The sequence below is a fragment of the Poeciliopsis prolifica genome, unplaced genomic scaffold, assembly GCF_027474105.1.
Source record: "Poeciliopsis prolifica strain line A6 unplaced genomic scaffold, Auburn_PproV2 SCAFFOLD006, whole genome shotgun sequence".
NCBI lineage: Eukaryota > Metazoa > Chordata > Actinopteri > Cyprinodontiformes > Poeciliidae > Poeciliopsis > Poeciliopsis prolifica.
In genome coordinates, this window is record NW_026562381.1 from 12,284,035 (window position 1) to 12,305,415 (window position 21,381).

The 21,381-nt window shown below is 36.7% G+C and overlaps 1 protein-coding gene across 5 annotated transcripts in view; it reads right to left on the reverse strand.

The window, feature by feature from the left end:
- Window positions 1-21,381, reverse strand: part of LOC129360513 (fibroblast growth factor 13) — a 92,930-nt gene that overhangs the window by 20,456 nt on the left and 51,093 nt on the right. For 3 of the 5 annotated variants that reach the window (XM_055030806.1, XM_055030807.1, XM_055030808.1), the window contains one exon: window positions 2,237-2,347. In XM_055030806.1, the coding sequence (XP_054886781.1) occupies window positions 2,237-2,347 (111 nt within the window). Of the gene's footprint in view, window positions 1-2,236; window positions 2,348-5,642; window positions 6,582-7,649; window positions 7,947-21,381 lie in introns of those variants that run through there. The other 2 variants (XM_055030805.1, XM_055030809.1) reach the window with 2 other exon arrangements.

Here is a 21,381-nt window from a genome sequence, read left to right on the forward strand (position 1 = left end):
TAATTATGTTTTTGTTTTTTATGCAATGATATATATATATTGCTTTCAAACCTTTGGACTGTGTACAGTGCAATCACTGTAACAAAGTTAAACACAATGAACATGAGATATTAGATGTTTATTACTGAATTGTCGTCCTACCCAATTCCACTTGATTTTAATTTCCCTTCATCGCTCCATCTGAGATTACTTCCATTGAACTTGATTTCTCCAGTTGAATTTCAACCGAGCCATTCAGAAGGAAGAGTTGACAATGATCTTGATTATCTGTTTTGGCATTTGGTGGTAGTTTTAGAAAAGGCAAAACAGGAAAAGAACAAAACCATTCAGTCCATGTTGGCAACGCTTCCAAACATTGAATTAACATTAACTGGCACCATCCTTCTCTCTCCGCTTGTTTACAGGGATGCAGTTTCCAGTAAGCATCACCGTGCCATCGCCTCCAGAAAGAAATCATTTCTCAATAGCAGAGGGTCCCTCTGTGCAAAACACAGCGTAGAACAACAGGGTGGTTTTTAAAACAGTCTGGTTATGAGACTCCGCAAAACTTCAATAGGTTTAATTTTGGAGTTCAAAAAAGTTGAAATTTTAATTTAAAAATAGGTTGAACATCAGTAAACAAACGCAGCTTTTTTTGCTTCGGTATTTTTCCAGATGTTCAGTTTAAATAGTTGTGATGCAATGCAACTGAATATCTGGGTTGAGAGAGAGAATACAACAGCATTTATTTAGCTTTTCCTATCACATCCCCAGCTGATAAAAATGTAGAAATAGAGAAGAGGCGAGAATCCGTCGGCTCAGCCTGCTTCTGTAGCAAAGATCAGATCCTTCCTCGTATTTCTCTGTGCGTGTGTATGTTTGAGGAGGTCCTCTCCCACCATCACAAGACACCACCAGGACCGCGCTCTCCGTCACCATGGAGACAAGCGCACCCAGTGCCTAACAGCGCTATTTTTGGAGCAGCGCAAAGAGCTTCACTCCTTCTCCTCCATGTTCAGCAGCGCTCTTTAATTTTCTTTTGACAAACTACTTTGTGCTGATGCCGGCCAGTTATTATGCAACCTAATAAAACACGGAGTCCAAGTAAATTGTGTGTGCTATGCTTGCTACATAAGGAGGGTGTAATAGGTGGAATATGCAAGATTAAGACACTGAGATATTCTTTCTGTATCTTTATGCCAACTTCTGCTAATTGGTTCTCTGTGTTATTTTACCTTTCTTTTCATTGTTGCAGTCTACTTAGCATAGATAACTGTTAGATCAAATATCTATCCTTTTGCTAAATTACTATTTTGAATAAATACAATTTTATTAAAGCACTGCACTGCCCCATCAAGCAAGGCTTTTATTGTACTTTCTAATTTGGAGGTGATCCATTTCTGCTGCAATGCTACCAGACAAGTGGCTTTGCTGTTTTCCCTCCACTCATCTCCTGTTTCAACTATTAAACAAAGAGCTGGTGGGTGTTGCGGCTACAACAGGAATGCATCATCGCATGCTATAAGACAAAGCTGTTTCTTTCTGTCTTTCACGCAGAGTGTAGGAGAGGAAGATGATGGTCGTGACCCAAGTTCAGGTTTTTCAACAGTGATTAATCAGAAGAAATTAAAGTGCTTCTCAGTAATGAGCCACTTGAAGTGCTCAAACAAACTTTTGTTTTGCTCTGAATAATGACCTATTTGCTCAGTTTGAATGCTGCTGAATACAATGAATGAAACACTGAAAATTGAATTGTCTCTGCAACTTGAGCTGAAAGTTATAATTGATGGAATGTAGGGAAGTATAGCAACTCCAGGGATGCCTGTGGTGCATCCAATTGTAGAGATGCACCAATCAGGCTTTTATTGGATGATAAAGAGTTCCAGGTGTTTCTTAGATTTTGACACAACAATTCAAACTTTGACTAAATGTAATTAATTTCCCTTAAGATCCGAAACATAAAAATTTATTCCAGATATGTCAAATCATATTTAAATTGAAAGTAAAGTGCATAATAATAGTACACAGCATTATTGTGCTTGTAAAATAACAAATTTAAAAATGGTTAATTTTGATGGCTTTACTGAATAAGAGAAAATATAATTTCCCAGATCAGAGTCATTCAACGTGAACTGACTGACTGATGGTCTTTATACAGTTGATACAGATGAGATAAACTTTATTCTGGATCCTTATTTTGTCATCTGGATGCATGTAGAAGAGAAAACATAATTGAAACAGAGCATTAGGAACTTACTATAACTACTGTCCTCCTCTTTTGTTCCATCGATAGTTCCATCTGCCTGCAGCTGCAGGTGGAAGCCTTGTCGACTGTACAGCTTCGTTACAATCCCCTTCAGCTGGGGCTCTGTGGACCACAGGAGACACGAGAACAGAAGAATCAAATGAACACTAGAGTTATGCAAAATTTAGAAAACATGCATTGCAAAATGAATATTGCAGTGATTTATGATAGTGGCAAATAATCCACATATCTTTACTTTTCTATTACTTTTTAATCACCAAGATCATCAAGTCACACTGCACTTCGGGTGTAAGAAGAAGATGTAAATTAATTGTACTGAAAATATTCCAGCATAACAAAAATAGCATCCAAATAGTCCAAGATGATGTCTGTGACTGAATATATTGTGCAACTCTAAAGCGCATCATTAATATAAATAGCACTACAACCAGATAAAATCACTACTGTAAAATCTAGCTAGAGCTAGGAGGCTTAAAATGAGCAAATTGATTATTTAGATTAACTTAGAGAGCCAGACACATTTTAAATCTCCAAATAAAACAGCAACAATCCAAGCTGAAGCAATCTACTTGCTATGGGCTTTTCTATAGAAGGAATAAAAACATTTATTTGTATGTATTTAGACTTCCATATTAAGTGAAGTCAAAATAAATCATTAATTAAATGACTCAATGTATATAAGCATCGTGTAATTATTAGGAATTCGTTTGATTCGAGATGTTTTGGTCATGAAATCAATGAGCACTGATGAGTCCTTTGTTATTTCTACTATGAAACTCAGTGGACTAAAAAGGGAGCCCCAGCGGCACGACTTCAAAGGAAAAAGACCACAGATGGACAAGAGCAAAGCCTATCTAAAGTAAAACCGACTCAGGCCACGGACATGTAACACTCCAGCTGTCAGAGACGGCTGAATTTTTATTTATTTATTTTTCATCTCAACTTGTCTTTTTCTCCACTTCCAATAAATTGACATATGTTTTATCATCAAAATACCTCAAGAAAAAATGAATGTGACCAAAAATATATTAATATCACTGCAAGAAGATTCCTAAAATTACGTTTAACCTTACAACATGGTTCCAAAATTGAGACATAACATGTTGCTTTAAGCTTTTTACTTTAAATATGTAATAAAATGTCATGCACCACAATGAACTTAAAGAGGAGTGCACGGAAATTTGGCAAACAGTAGACAAAAATTACACTTAATCGTATTTTTAAATATCAAATGTGGAGAGAAGATGAATCTCAAACTCTTTAAAAATTCAGACTTTATGCAAGAAAAAAGTATAAAATAAGGTGATGATTATATAAAGTCATAATAATCGGTGACCAAGTTTGTCAAAAAAAAAAAAAAACCTTGAGATTGTTTTTACTGGGCCCTCTAAATTGAACAGAATTAACAGCAAATTAATACTGATGATCATTTAGCGATCATCAGTATTAAGTCTTTTATTTATAACTTTTAACCAAGAAAGATTGCATTAATTTTTCACTTTCACCTGCATTGTGAAAGTCCACACTAAGGCACTATAGCAGGAATATTGTGATGTAATCAGACTGGTGCATTAGCACGTCATCACAGCTAAATTACTGCAATGTTAATCTCCTGTTTTTAATTTGGTCACATGTCACAGATGTTCACATGAAGGGGAATAGAAAGCTGTATTTATTCCTGTTAGTGCTGTGTTACATCACGAATGTCCAATTAGAGCTAAGTGCCCTCCATTATCTGGTTAGTGTCTCTGCTGGAGTGTTTTTGTTTTTTTTAGTGGTCAACCACACCTTTCATCTATTCTTTTGTCCTACTTGTATTTTAGTGAAACCATTGTGGCTTTACTGAAGTTACCTTTGCCAAGAATGACATTGTACTTTAATTGTAATTGTAAATGTGTTTTATATTTAGTTGAGTTACTGAGCTCTAAAAATATCCATGTTTTAAAGTCTGATGACTAGCTGTGCTTCTGAGACTGAAAATTATTTAAGCCTCATCATTTTCTCCATTTATGGAAGATAATGGATGGTGCAGACATTTTATATTGAACAGTTATATAAACGTAAGCAAATTAATCCATCCCTGAATGTCCATGTAGGCTTGCAGAGAGGCTGATGCCGTTCTCCAGCAATGACTGAACGAGAGGCAGGGTACATCCTGGACAGGTTACCAGTCCAGGGCAACACAGACACATGAAACAAACAACCATGCACACACACACTCATAGGGTAATTTACAGAAACCAGTTACCCTAACAGTCATGTTTTTGGACAGTGGGAAGAAGCTGGTTTATCCAGAGATAACTCACAGTTGCATTTGAAGCATGACCTTCCAGGCTTTAAAATGAAGAAAGTGTTTTAAATATAAACGCAAAAAATAAAAATAAAAATACAACTGTGCTGTGATTTCTCTCTTTTAAAAATGTAAACCTTGATGGTAACTCCTGCAAAAATGACAACTTTTGCACATGTACACACAACACAAGAAAATATACTTCTGGCTTTCAAACAGAATTATTTGCTTAATTGGATCTTTCCCTATCCCATGTCAGATTAAAAAACTAACCAGTTTCTTTACCCCTCACCCCCCACCCCCCCCAAAAAAAAGGTACCTGTGATACATTAACTTAAGTAGAATAATAAATGAAAACAAAAATAATTTTCTTTCAGTGGTGTGATCTGTTTTGTATGGTCGTCAGATCTGGATAATGGATACAAAGCTAACGCTTCTTAGATGGATATCCAACTTTCTTTTCATCCATCTTCTCTGCAACTTACAAAAAGTTTATGACAGTCTATGTCTTATTTACAGCTCTTAATGGAAGCAAAGTTATTTAACAACTGTGGGTGTCCTGTTAGAACTGCACAACACAACAGACCTCAAGATTGTAATTAACTTTTTTAAAAGCGCAAAAATACAAAGAGGAAAATATCTATTCTTTAAACATAAAAGATCATACTCAAGTATGCTGCTGAATAAACAAAACCTGTTTTTTTTTTTTTTTTTTTTTTTTTTTTGCATGTATCACCGATGGGGGCTGATCAAGGGGGAATCAACCAATTTCAGTCACCAGGTGCTTCTCCAAAATTATGGAATCAGGAACTCTTTAAAAGTTTGGTTTTGTCACAACAAATGTGAACTAATGTCACTGGTAACAGGAATAGAAAATACATACATTCATTATTTTACATTTAAAAGAATAAATATTATTTTAGGGCTACGGTAGAAGTTAGATATAAATTACTTAGAATCAGTTCAATAATTTTGAATAAACTGAAGCATCATTTGGTAATTTTCTCTGCAGAGGCTCGTTAAACACTGAACGCTTTTTATGCAAATTATCTTATTGATATATAGTTGTCAAAGGCGAAAGGGAGGTCACGCATCCTGACAACAGACCTGGTCTTCTCCTTCGTCTTTTCTTGGAACCAAAGAGTTTGACCCGTGAGAAGACATTGAGCCGGTTGGGTTTCTCACAGCTGCTGCCTTTGGCTTTGCTGGGGCTGCTGACGCAGCGGCAGGCATTTGACTTCTCCCGCTCCCTCGCCTGCCTCTTCTGCCTGATGAGGGAGCTGGCGATAGCCGCCGCCATAGCCAGTTTGGCAGCGGTGTGGGGAAGAAAACTTCCAGAGGAGAGTGGATGAATCCGGAACAGTGGCTTCTGGCAGGAAAAACTTCCAGGCGCAGCGCTAAAGAAAGTCTGAGGCAACTGCGATGATGCTCGAGATGAAGATTTCGCAAAGTGCATCAAACAGTGAAATGAAATAGTCCCAGAGGGGAGGTAAAGCCAGCTCGCTCGAATAACCTCCTAGAGGATCATTTTACACGAATCCATGCGTTATTCAGGAGTTGTCCGGTGTATCTCCGAGAAAAACGTCAAGTTTGATAAACAAAAATTAGACGGTCCATAAGAAGATGCAAAAAGACTTTCACCAAAGCGCGGTGCATGTTCTTCCAACAGGATCATCTTCCTAACACAAAACAGCCCAAACCCCGTCTTAGTCCCACTAAAGCAGCAGAGCAGCGCACATGCATAGTAACCGGTTTGGTGAATGAAGCGCAGTGGGTGGAAAACACCTGTTTGCAGCCTTTCACTGTTCCCCTTAATCTCTCTGTGAAAGTGCCACCGAGAGAAAGACACTTAAAAATTCACAGCACAGGACGTGAATGAATCACTTCGGAGATCCGGTTTGTGTTTGTTTTCCCGGTACAGTTTGCTGGAGCGAAGCAACCCCAGGTAGAGTCGCAGGCAGCGCCCCATGCTGAATCAGTAAATAGGCGTGAAGCGCAAACCCAGTGAGCCGCGCAGCTCAACGTGCAGCTCAACGCGTCCCCACCTACAGCAACCTGGAGACTGAGCAGCGGGGAGGAGGGGAGACGGTCGGTCCGCGTAGTACAGACACAAACACAGACCAGAAACATCACCACTAACAAAACACAAGCTGTCATGTGACATGCTTCATGTTGAGCACCTAAAGAAAAGAAAAGGGCGGATAATGAAGTGAATAAATCCAAACGAGGGGAAAAGGAACGTCACAGATTGTCATGTATTAAAATGGCAAACAGCTCTGACAGAGCAGAACATTGTAGTAAATTTTGTTTGAAGACAATTGCAAGCATCCTAACCTTAATATTTTAAAGAAACTAAGAAATAAACGTCATTAATACGACATGTAAAAACAGTAAGAAAACAGAAGAGACTTTATTTGAACACATTTGTGGGTTTATGGTACTTTAAAATTGCCCTAAAACAAGCTAGGATTTTAAAAAGTGCACTGAACAATAATGAGACGTAATAAATTCCACCTTAAAAGGTTTGATTCTGCCATATCCAAACATCACCAGGTTACCTGCACTTCCCTCTGGACACTTTTAAAAAATTAACCAATGGTGCCATCTACAGTTGTAAGACCAAAAGTGACACTGACCATTTTATTTATTTATTTATTTATAGATATTTTGTTTGTTTGTTTGTTTTACCTTTTCAAGAAATAGGAACGCCACACCTTATGGTTAGGAACTGTCATAAATAACACAAGAAGCTTCATAAACTTCAAACACGACAATCAAAGGGAGCTAAAGTTGAGATTTCAACAAAGATAAAACTGGTATAAGAATCATTCACACTAAAATCTATGCAAATAGCAAAAACTGTCAGAAATTGAATGCAAAGATTAATTTCAGCACCCTGGACAGCAACCAAAACTAAACCAAGAGTTGATTTCAGAGTAAAATAAAAAAATAAAATAAAATAAAACAAAGAAATGCATATGCAGCATGATGCCTGACATTTCTTTATGCACGACAACCAAGTCTTTGCAAGGAAACCAGATTTCAGACGCATAATACATAATTAAAAAAGAACCATGAGCAGTTTAAATCTAACATCAAGAATAAATAACCTACCTGAAACAGATTTTCTCAGAGGAAAAGTCATCTTTTTTTCCCCAGAAGAGCAGATATTTTTATACTTGCACTAGTTGTAAAAATGCTGCAGAAGAGAAAAAGAAGAGACTCGATTCTCCAAAGATCAAAGGATTGTCAGAGAACTGTCACAGGCGCAGTGGAGGAGAAAGCATCGAGGCGTGGCCATCAACAGGAAGGATCATTACAGGACATTAGCGACATGCCATTATAAGTTCTAAAACGCTCATTAAAGATTCATTTAGTCGTCGTTTTGGTTCCAGCAAACACAGTTCTGTGTGTTGTTGGGTTCAGATGGAGAGGTTAGTGGTGGTGGGAGGAGAGAGCAGATTAGAGAAAAGTGAACGAAAATGTGAGCTGCGACTGTCTACTTCCTTCTTGGGGCACTGAAGACTTTGCTCTCATGTTACAAAAATGATGTAAAATGATCCGTTAATGCGCTGACTAAACTGGTTACTCAGGCATTTCCACTTTGGCTGAACATATCGACGAGACAATGGTGATTCTTCACATTAGGCTGAATGCTTTTTGCAAAGACGATTCTGTTCTTTGGCAGTTTTATCCTATTAAGTCATAACACTCATAAAAAAGTGACCTCCGCAAAATGTTATTGTAAGACAATGTTCACAAAAACCTACCTTCAAATATGCACCTTGATGTTCAGTGTTTTGAAGAGTTTGACCCCGTGGTAAACCCAGATTGGATGATTTAGCAGCAGTAATCTGTGGTGTGTGTACTCTGAGAATTATGTACTGTTTTGAACACTAGATGGCGCAATTGAATCAATTTTTCTTGGTTGCTGATTGGAACTTTATTATTGTCGTTAAAATAACCGTATTTATGTTCCTATACTGTTTCAGTAATTACCTCGAAACACAAGATAACCTCAACATGTCATTTTTGTTGTGTTCTTGTGCTGAGTTCATAATTTGGGATTGGAAGGAAGTGGAAACAATGTTTTCAAAATGCCGTACAATTAAAATATAAGTATGAAGTGCAGACAGTGTATATATGCATAACTCATCATCATTACCTTTATTCCAGAAACATGAAAGAGCCACAATAAAGAGATAAAACAAACACATACTAAAAGATAAATGAATCCGAAATAAAATGTCAGCAACTGCACATCTTGATATAAATACATGAAGGTTGTTTTGCAAAGGGCTCAGGGCTTTTGTTTTCTTTTTTTTTTTTTTTTTAGATATTATTGCTGAACAAACCTCATGAAGACCAAAGAACACACCAGAAAGGTGAGGAAAAAAGTTCAGAGAAGTTTAAGCAGTTGTTTTAAGTTAGGCTTAAAACAATATCACTGTGAGTTTTCTATCAATAGCTCTCAGTGATTCAACCCATTATCCAAAAACTAAAAGAATATTGCACAAATCTACATGGGTCCACCTAAACTGGCAAGCTATAAAAACACATTAATCAGAGAAGAAGCCAGGAAACCATTGTAACTCTGGAGGAGTTGCAGAGATCTGGAACTCATGGGAGTGTCAAGAAGGAAGTCATTAAAAAAAGTCACAGAAAGTCCTGTCCGCAGACTGGCCATGTAGGATACTCAGAAAATGTGTAGAAGAAAACATTTATGTCAAATGAGGCCATTCTGGCACTCAATGTGAAAAACTGTTGCAGAAAAATTAAGCATGTCACTTAGAAAGCTCATGATAATCTTGGAAGAAGATCTGACAGTGGGTTCAAAAGTCCAGATGATGATGGGAGTTCAAATTGAACAGGAAAATGACCCTGAATAAATACTCAGCGCTACTATAAAAATGCAGATTAAAGCAAAAAATCTCCAGACCTTAATCCAAATCAGAATCTATCACATGACTTGAAAGTTGATATAAAAATGAAAAGAAAGAAAATGTTCACAGATGCCACCAATCCAACACAATTTCAGATGTTTTACAAACAGGTGAAAGGTCTCTAGATATAAATTAGAAACTAACCTTAATTAACAGAATAAACTAACCTGCAGAATGCAAAGAAAATTCTGTAAGAATGTAAAATCCCATCTTTGTGTCAATATGAATACTTCAAGATGGGTCAAAGAAGATAATATTAAGTACAGAAATGATAAAAAATTCCAGGACAGAATAAAATTAAATCTTGTACAGTTCTAGACATTTTGCTTATTACTGTTTAATTCTATCTTAAGTTGTTCTCAGAAAGTAGATTTCCTACTATTATATGTACCACAGAAAGGACATTCAAAGTGTCAAAGTAACAAAGCTATTAAAATGTTAGAAATCTAGTTGTTTTTCCTTCTCAGGTTTTATGGTGATCTTCACACCAAGAACAACCACAAAAACATTTTTCCTTTTACATGTGACAGCATTTTTTTCCAGGGCAGATACAGGAATAGATTTTAAGCTATTATGACAGATGATGTTAGTTTTTTTTTAAATTTTATTTACAAAAATAACCTCAGTCAGTACCCTGTCAAGTTTAATTTGATGTTTTAAACACTTTCTTTACAGTTTGGACAGAGAAGACTGGAGAGCTGTGAGAGAGCTGGACAGTGATGTGTTAACGGTTCTGTCCACATGCAGTAAAGCTCATGTGAAATGTGTTAAATGTCAGCCTGGCAACTTCCTGCAAAGGGCATGTTCATCAGTGCAGTTGAGTCTACTGGTCAACTGTACAACTCTAAAGTAAAATCTTTCAAATAAAACTCTTATTTTTTTAAACCTACAGATTTGTCAATATAAAGATTCATGTGAAAATTAGAGCCTGGTCCAAATTTTATATTTGTAAAAGTACATATTTAAATTGTAACATATTTGCATTAAATTATTTACGTTTTCACTACAGTGAAACACCTGTAATGAAGAAATGCTTGTGCTCCCATTTGGCAACCCTGCATTTAAAATCAGATTCTGTCCCCTGCAAACACACCGAGATGACTTGATTCACTTATCCCAGGTTTTGCATCAGTCATCCCCATGACTGATAAATTCAGACAATCACTCAAGCAGACAGTTTGGCCTTCCGAAAGAATTACTGCTTTATCACTGACAGCTCGGAAGACAGAGTCAGAACATCCTCTTCAACAGTGATGTGAGTTAAGCATTTAAAATGTGACAAAAAATCCCCCAAAAACTACATAGGAAGAAACTACGCTTGCAATATTCAGAAAACAAGAAGCCTGCAATTCACAAATCTAACCAGGTACCTGTTGATTATCTAAAATCTGGAAGGGTTGTTTGTGTTGGCTAGTTTTAGAAGAAAACAAAGGTCTTCTGCAGTGTTTCAAAAGGTCGAAATTAAGCCTGGGCAAGTCTTGGCAATTTCAACAACAAAAGCGTTTAGAAAATTCAATGACCCTATACAGCAAAATTACTCTTTTGAAAATGAGTTTATATCTCAACAATAGAAGAAAAAAGTACTTTGGTTGTGTGGCGGGTCAATGATCCAAAACTCTGCAGCATATACAGCCTGCAAAAGGAGTTGAGCAAACATAGAAAATTCCTACATGTGGTATGTGTGTTGCTTGTGCAGCAATGTGCCATAGATATATTAATTACTGTACTGCCCCAGAATGCCAGTCTGCTGCGGCCTCATGGGGCTGCATTTACTGTACTATACGCACACAGTCATACACGCCGCGGGAGAGTAAAAAAAATCATTAGGAGCAGCTCAAAGCATCCATTTTTGATTGAACCCAGCATGTAACCACACTAAGTTCAGAGAAGTCATTTAGCCTAAACAACAGAAAATGAGTTTAAGGAAAATAAACTTCATATTTCCACCAGTTAAATGAGACACATTATTGTTTATTCTTTGTAAATGTAGAAAGTATTCTAAAGAAACCCCATCTTATTTTCACTTGTAGCTTCAGCTTTTTGTTCCTGTCTCTACACAACTTTTACAAAATACAAACATTTTTACCTGAAGGTACACCCAAGGGAGGACGACCCTTATTTCTTTAAACATGCCTGTCATCACCTGTAATAGCCACTAGAGAGCAGAACATCAGCAAAGAAGAACAGGAAGACTGCAGTTTTACATATTCCCTCTTTTAAGCAATTTAAGATTGTAAATACAGCAACTTGAGGTTAATTAAGTTCTCAGTTTATAAAGAACTCAATAACCTTGCTGTTTATTAATTGGAAAAAGATGCTTTCAAGATTTTTCCTATTAACTATCACAGTGGTTTATGCGAAATTAAATCACATCTGAGAATATCTCCTAAATACTTGAACAGGACGCACATTGTGGTGATACATGGTGGTGGATAAATGACAATGTAATACTGAAAAATGCAGAATAGCGTAAAAGGTAGCTGCTTTGGTCGTTCAGCCCCTTGACAACAATGTGCTTCTTCTCTGCTCCTTGTGTGCCATGAATTTGGCACATCCACGACAACAGCAGCTTACGGCGTGCTCATCCAGCAGCTCTGTGATGGTACCACACATTACCATGGATACAGCACATACGTAAGAGGGTGTGTGAGAAAGAAGGGGTGGAGAGTCCATGTTGCACACTGGGAATGGGGGTTGGGTTTTTAGAGAAAGAGAAAGCCGTCAGTCGCTCAGGGAAAGTGTCCTGCTCGTTTTAAAACAGTGCTGCATTCATAGCGTAGAAAAAATGAGTTAGAAGATTGAAACGGGAGAATATGAGGCCCATCATTTATTCTGGTTCATATAATAAACTGTAAAGCTTTGTGGGCAAACAGCTCAACCACGAGCACGGACAACAGACAACAATCCCTGAGGATTTCTGTCACAAAACTCAACAGAGAAACCCATCAGTAGGTTATATTTTAGAATAAAGTGTAAAAACGTTTTTTAATTCTCCTCTAAACTTATCATTGGAAAAGCTCAACTTCTCCTTAAATTGTAACTCGAAAAAATATTAGCATGTTTTGCATAAGTTTCCATTTCTCACTTGTTTTTGATCATTTGGTGCAGTGACCTCTGGGGTCATGACCTTCTTGAGAAACTTGTGATACTGTTGTAACATTAAGGAACCTTTAGTTTCTATTGTGGTCATGACACATTTCCATTGATTTAATGAGTCTCTACATCAGTGTTATTTCTCATCTTAAAGAACATTATTTGAGCCTTAATGTTTACACACCTATGCACCTACTACTTAAGTTATGTTTTATTGAGTTAATAATGTTTCTTCATCATATGCAATGTTATGTGGACATTTTCTCTGCATTAAGAAAGATTCACCTCCACATGACAAATTCTTAGTGGCTCCGACAGCACAACTGTTTGACCTATATTTTGATTAATTCAGGTGATGGAGTGTATAGACGGGCTTTACTCTCCAGCCCCTAACGGTCAGCTAATCATAAATATGGGAAAATACATTAAAGATGGTGATGTTACAACAAAAATTATTTACTCTGCTAACACAAAGGTACTCTTTATTTTACTCCCATTACTAGTTGCACATACACAAACAGCACAGACTCTGCTAATGTAGAACTCTACATTTTACTCTCTTCATTAAATACACACACAAACCTCACAGAATCTACATTCAATATGCTTCAAGATTAGAAACATCATGACGGCATCTTTTCAAAAAGCCTAAAAGCCTTTGATTATTGTAGTCTGAAGAAGTTCAGTTATATTCTCAAACCCACTTTGATTTTTAAATAACTCAAAACGCAATACGTTTCATTGTCAGGAAAGGTGTTTTAACTAAGGCAAAAATAACATAAAGCAAAACTATTTTTAATATGGTGTATTTATAGCCTCATCTCTGATCTTTGCTCCAGTTTAAATTACAGTATTAAACCACCAATTCCAGCTCTTTATCTCTTTAAAATGCCAGAAGTAAATGGGAACACAGGGATCACTCAGCATTTATCTTGTAACCTGTAACCTTTTGTATAGCAACTGCCTTCAAAGTGTTTTATCTGCTTGTTAATGCCATATTTTCTCTCACAAATTGGGAGACTGTAAGGCTTTTTTTCACTCTGAGAAAGTAATTCATCTCCGTCTCATATGTCTATAAAAGCTAATTTTGGCAGTGAGACCCAGAACTCACACAAACGGAGGACATTCACGTCTGCCAGCCATTTTTGGTCTGTTTGGTGTGAAAATGACACAAAAAGCCATTGTGGTTCACTGCTGAACGCTTAACAGGTTTGGAATCTGGGAACTTACAGCAAATGTGAGACATAAAGTGTAAGTGAGGCCACGATCACCTCTGAAACTGAAAATGTAATGAATCTTAATTCCCCAAACTGTTGTTAAAAAATCAGCATACATTTTTATGCAGTTATCTAATTACATATCACAAAAAAAAGAATAACTAAAGACCACAGCAGTTGCTTGCATGGTGATCATACTGTACTCCACTGATGCCATGGAAATATAAAATGCAATAAATAATTTAATTTAAGAAACAGCATAAGAAAATGATGACATTTATTTGCAAATTCACATTTTAAGTATTTGCATGAAATCATAAAATACTTCAATTAACCTTCAGTAAGTTATACTGTGCTTTTGCATTTTGATGATTTAATAACATTATTTGAAAAAAAATTATTTTCCATTTTGTGGTGAATTTAATTAGTGCCATGATGTATTTATTTATTTGACTTTGTACATTTTTAACCCTCTGGAACCAGACTGTGGTTTAATTAAACACTGAAAACACACTGGTGCATATATTTATATAACTTTGACTGCACAGTGTGGCTCGTTAATTCCACCGCAAAAGAAGTTGATAATTTATCAGGGAAGCATACTGCGAGCATTAACAGACTGTGATCTCTGGTCTTGGTGCTTATGTGTGTGTGTGTGTATTTCCCCGTGTTTGTGTGTGTAAGTTCTTAGGCTGTAATGGCACAGAAATCCCAATCAGAGGCACCAAACGGTGTGTGAAATGGCCAGAGTTCAGACAGCAGCCTGCTTGGAATGAATAATGCTATAGCATTCATTACCCCAAGCAGTACGCACAAAAATGTGAAACTACAGGCTACAGAGGCTCCCTGTGTCTCAGAACTAAAACCAAATGCAAATTTCCCCTTAAGCCTTCAAGTTAGTAATAAAAAGATCCTGATCTCAGACCTTATATCACCTTGGACAGGGATCATGAAACTTACTAACAAAATCCTACATATTTTGTTTTGCACTTTATCACAAAACTATATAAACTTGTTCATGTTCTGTTATCAAAAAATGAAAGATAATATTAGAGGCCTTGAAATTACATTTGTTGTAAATTGGTGCTGCACAAATAAACTACATTAAATTAAACTTGTGCCTTATATAAAACATTTTTTATGTTTAAGTTCAACTTAACTGCTCATTCCCTTTTTCTAGTCTTTAGAAGGGTGTCCTTCAATGACCTAAGAGAACTGTAAATAGCACAAACTACACCAATGTGGGAACTGATACAAAGCTTATACAGAACAAAAGGTTGTTTCCAAAGGAAACTATATGGAAAAAATAAAAAAATTCAGGTAACTGGCGCAAGCTTTAAAAGCGAAAACTAAACAGTACTGCATATATTTTATTCTATCATTAATAAAGCAATGGTAGCAAAGGACACCTTGTGCACACCTTGGAGACTCTAAAATTTGACAGCCAATGAATGAGTAGAATTGACTTTGCCATTTACCAGGTCTGTGTCCTCATGGTAACCTCCTCACTAGCCTCAGCATATCTCTGAACATTATGCACTGAGGTCAAATGTGCAGTGAGGCAAAGTGGATGTGAAAATTAATGAAGCTAATTTTAGTCTGGTAACACACTCTAGCTTTCAGTGAAGAAGTTGGTTGTTTTATTTCCCGGCAGGAAGGCTCCCGATGCCCCAGCACAGATAAGGAAGATTATCCGTGGTTTGTGAGCCGTGAATGGTCATATCTCTCATTGTAAAGGCGCCACACATAATCATTAAAATGATTATACATATTTACAGAACGATCAGAATGTGTGTGAATGTGCCACTGTAATTGCATGGTTTCAGTTTGGCATAGATTATTTCTGCAAAATCATCATGCGGAACAAATCAACTAGGCAGAAAATGAAACTGCAGCAGACATGAGTCAACTAATGGGAGTGGGTGGGTAAATAGGTCATGTTCCCTTACCAGAGTGTATCCCAGTTATATTGTGAAGGCCATGTGCCTGGTGAAGACGGCCCACAGAGAAATCAATGAAAGCATAATGATAGTGAATTGTAATGAATCCCAGTTAGAGACATAAAAAATGAAAAGAGCTGATTCGGAACCTTACATCTGTATGAAAATGAAGAGAAAAATCCAGATGTGGACTTCCGTGGTCTTGGCAAGCAGATTGTTTTCAAATAACTTTTATTTAACCTGATAAAAAAGCTCATTGAGATTTACAATCTCTTGCTCAAGAGGGACCTAGCAATACAATTTCACAGAATAACAGAGCTAGTGAGAACTCACTGTTCTGCTTTCCTCCATAAAAGGGCCGGATTAGGACAGATCCGGGGAAATTACACTGAAAATGACAGCATTGCCACTCCATTTTGGCTATTCTCTGCAGTGCAGAACAAAAATTTCTTGGATTTCTACTTCATGGAAGACATGTGAAAGATCACATTAAAATCTTTTTCAACTGAAAGTAATATTTAAATACTAACAACCATAGGAGTATTGCCACCTGCCTAATATTGACCTGATCCAGCTTTTGCCACCAAAAGGGAGTATAGTATCTGACACCAAGAGGTCCTAGAGGTGAGGGATTTGCAGCTTTTAGATGTTTCTATGCTTCTACACACCTGAGTCAATTAATCAGATCATTATCAGAACTGGATAAATTGAGGAGACTACTTAAATATGTTGCAGGAAATCTTGAGATGCTTACCCCTCCTTTAAATCCTCTAAGTTACAAATTTTTTTTTTCTACATTCTTGTCTCAGATTAATTGAAAACATCGAATTTTCATACTGGGGTAAAAAAAGGCTCAACGAGTTGCCTTAACCTGGGACCCAATAAAAATTTGTTTCATTTTGTCTAAATTCTCTTTCTTCCATTTTCAATTTTCAGAACTGATAATTTACAAAATACCCCTTTTTCCAGCGACATGACAAGTTCAAGTTGGTATTTTGGTCTACTGGTAAGTTAATTGTATTAATGTCTTTCCTCTTACTTCTGTCATTTATTGCTCTCCCTGTCATCAGGGACACAGCTGCTGGGGAATGTGCCATGAGCAGTCCTGGCTGCAAGCCTGGCTGGAACTGGCTTACACAGCTGCAGAAGAAACACTGGCACCTGCACGCCAGTGTGTGTTGTTTCTCTGGAAAACAGTCTGGGAAAACATATGCCCCTTCTCCTAGTGGCAGGTCGCACAGCTGCAAGGGGAAGGCAGCATGCAATGGCGTCCACAGCGTCCGAAGGGCACACAAACTGGGGAATAACTCTGCGCATCAACCAACAAAGGCTCTCTGGAGAGCTCTCTGGCTGCACCTCACTTAAAATAAACTAAGTGCAAATGTGATAACTTGTTATGTGAAAAACCCATTAACCTTGTGCTCAGTGAATTAGAGTTAGAAGCTGGATGATTATTTGATTGCTGTTTGTTTCTAGTAATAAAAGCGCAGCAGGGCGAGGTTTTCAGAGTTGCAGGAGAGATTTAAAAAGCATTAAATCGTGAGATGTATACAGGGCCACAGTCACATTGACATGGATCCCCATTTAATGAATGAAGAACAAGAAATTTGCATGGGAAATAGTTACATTTTCATTTTATGGTAGTTTCTGACACTGATATATTTCTGCAAATTGCAATAGGACCACAAGAAAGAGGCAGAGGAGCTGGATTTTTTCACATTGTCAGTTTTAATAAATATTTAAAGAACATGTGCATGTCACAGTTTCCACTCATCTGCTATTGTAACATAAAATATGAATGAAATACACTGGGATTGTTGTTTTAACGTCACAAAATGTCTGAACAGTTATAATACTTTGGCAAGAAATTGGACTTCTTACTTAAGTAGCACTAAATGTTGTAGACTTTATTCTGTTTTTTATGCTTTGGTGTATTTGGAATGTATAAAATCAATTCTTTTCAATTGAATAACTTTGGTTATTTCGTATAATCTTAAAACGGTGGTGTTTTTTCAAACCATTTTTATGTACAAGGTTGGCTCCAGACATGCTTCTGAATATGAGAATTCTGAGTGTTCAAAAAAAAAAAGCAGCGCTGCAGTCATATATTTTAATATTTGTGTCTGGAACAGTTAAATAGAAATTAACTCTTTGCAGTATTGATGTATTCCTGAATTCTTAAATTTCTATAAAACAGAATAGATTTTGTCCAAATGTAAACAGTGTGGACATGAAGTCCAAAATCATTTATGACTCAAACACTTCTGCTGGTTATATCTTGTAATAAACATAGTCGCTGCATGATGACTACTGTGGTTTAAAGCTTAAAGTTAAGGACAATTAGTGAGTGAAAATAAAAAAATATGTTTCTCAAGGCACAATTTATCCTAGAGTTTTCAATCACTGTACAGATTTCTACAGTCACTTGATCCTTAGAGCGCATACTTTGAATACATCTTTGTATAGATGCTGATCTACTGGAACGTTGCCGTCCAGGTGGGCACTAAAATAAGAACTGTGGATACCAGTTCCCCTTTTTCACAGTCAGCTCCTCTTTCTCTAAGGCTCTTCTACTCAGCTGATCTGTCAGCCAAACAGCAAGTAAGAGGTTATACCCAAAATGATTGATTAATTGGACTGGACCATCTTTACCGATCAGAACAAACACTCATAGCCTGTATCACATTACCAAATCTGTGGTTCCCAAGCAGCCCAGCTGCTGCAGTGTTACATGTCTAGAGCTTTGCCAGCTTGCAAAAGTAACTGTCACAAACAGACACTCATACTCATCAACGAGTCAGAACAGGTTCGTCTTCGTACTGCTGGCTCAATTTTGAACCAGACTGGGAGAAAATGACAAGAGCCAAATCTCTGTGCAAACCCATGGTGTACATGATGAGTGTGTGTTTGCATTTCAGGAGAAACTATGAGAAGATTATGACATATTAAGCAATGTTTTGGCAGTCAGAAGCCCAGATTAGATGTGGGAGGTTGCGTGACACTAGCCTGTTGTGATGATCAGAACCGTTAGAGCTCTGGCTCACTGATTGCTCCCCATTACATCATTCTGAACATAGAGCTAAGGGCTGTAGCTTTCTGCCCATTCACACAGCAACAGCTGAGCATTTGCTCCAAGAAAGCAACCAAGCGAGTCGGAAACAGACACTTAGCGATCTTCCTTTTCAGTTTAGCATTCTTACTAACTGAAAGCCTTTTGAACTAATGATTTCACCTTTTGTTTGGACATGTAACTGTGAAAGAGAGAAAACAAGAGTGGAAAAATGAGCAACAGCTGAGCAACAGCTGTCAGGGAATCCAGTTAGAGACTGATCTCTAATTATATCTCAACGCAATGGATTACCAGGCAAGACCAGATATCTGCCATATAGTACAGCTGCACAGGAAGGCAGAATTTAAAAAATGTAGATCAGACAGACACGTCAGGAAATAGTTATCCCAGTGGAAAGAACATATATCACTGTTATATCTCCTCAATTAATTTCTTACATCTGTCCTGTTACACTGGTGTGATTTTTTTTTGTTGTGTTTCTGATTAAACATAATCCATAATTAATACAACCTAATCCAGGTTTGAAACGCTAGTCTTTTGATACTTTTTCTGAAACTGATTTAAAAAAACTATTTCAAGAGATGAGAATCTGATGAACTTATATTTATTTAATTGTCATGTTTTGTTTTTTATTTAAAAAGTATCCTTAAGTGTTCATGCTTGAATGGATAGCTGTGATTTAACTCAGACATCTGTGGTGTTTTATATTAAACATTCAGGCAAGTGCTTCCACTTTATCCCTGATAGGTTGCATGTATGTTTCCTGGGTAATTAAATTTAAGGTTACAACTCATGGGATATGGTTCACAGCATATTAATGCCAAACATTCAAGTCAGGGTGTGCTTGAGTTTTGAAAATAAAGAGAAAGGACACAGGAGGACTACATAAGAGCTTTTTCAAAGTAATGGCCATGTAATCTAGAGAAATTTAGATATCTAACAGCTTATAGGACAAAAATACAAGTTATGTGCAGCTCAATGAGATTGCTGGAGAAAACAGTTCCAAAGGATAAAATTCTAGAATAAAAAAATGAATCTGTGTATCTATAGTTTCATATGTTTAGTACAAATATACTCCTCAGGCAGAGAATCATGAAAAATTTACTAGATTGCAGAAATGTAAGCCCTACATTGAAGGTACAACTTTATTGTAAACAGAAATATGATCCATCATAATAAATAAATAATTTCTAGTTATCTTTTAGAAATTGCTGCTTCTGCAAATTTGAGTATGAGACAGACGGACCTAAACTGCTCAACGACTCAAATCATCCCCAGCCATATGTAGAAAAAAATATAAATAGTGTGTTTCTTGTGCAACTTCCAGAAATAATTTTCAGAAGATTTCTCCATGGTGTGTGAAAAAGTCTGATGTCTTGTCAACACTGAACTATAAATATTCTGAAGAGTGACTCTTTTCGTTAGATTTGGCAGTATCATTGTAAGAAACACTCTTTTTATGTTGCAAGTATAATATCTTTTAGTCCCAGGTCTGGCCTTTTTCATATGTAACTTTCTTTATATTCAGAGCTGGTCGCAGGTGACATGATGGAGAAAATTGAATGTCTGCATGAATCCCAGCCAGCATTTGCCCTGTTGGCAGGCTGACACTTTACATGAAGCAGCCTAAGATGAAACATGCAAGGGTTTTACATAACCCTGCAAGTATCTAAGATGTTCTTCCAACTGTCTGTGTGAATTGTTCTCTCAGTCTTTTCAAAGGTTGCACTTAGACATTTGCTGCATACGTCTGTGAAGAGGGCTAAAAAATTATAGGGGAGGTTTTAGAGTTATCTTAAGAATACAAACACTGATCTTTTTTAAAATTAAATCAAATTGGCTCTTTATAGCCTGCTAATGCTGTGGTCCCCTGGTACAACATATGTTGTAACAGAAATATTTAATTTTTTCTGTAGACTGTAAAACCACTGGGACTACATGCCTGTTGAGCAGCTATTTAAAACAATAGCAATGCATTGGTTAAACATCACAGGCACATGTTCCCTAACAGTTAGTGTACAATATTATGTGTATTCAATTCAATGAGATACAAACTGCAAATAGTTCATCACAGCAACATCACTGCTTCTATAATCATGACAGTTATAGAGTTAATGAAGAAGTTCGAATTCTGACTTTAAGAAACATTAAAATCTCTTAAAGTCTTAAAGTCTCTCAGCACAGAGATCCTAAATTCTGATTGGACTGGTGACTGAATCAATATTGCTAAACAATATATATTGTTGCAGATGTATACGCTGCACTGTTATCTCCACTGAAAAAGCATTGCTTCTCAAATCACAAGCTGCAAAACTTTAAAAGCATGACTCAGTGGTGACTAAAAGAAAGCTTGGATCCTGAAATAAAAACATTTTCAGAATTTTCTGCAATTAAAAACAAAATGTAATGTTGAACTACCAAGCAGGAATGGGCCAACATATTAAATTACATAAATGTTGTCTCTTATTCATGTATATTTGGTTCAAATATACTCTGGACATTTGAGACAGAGTATTACTGGACTCCAAGTTCTAAATTAACACATAATTGTCAAAGAAATATAACATTTTAGAGTAATTAAAA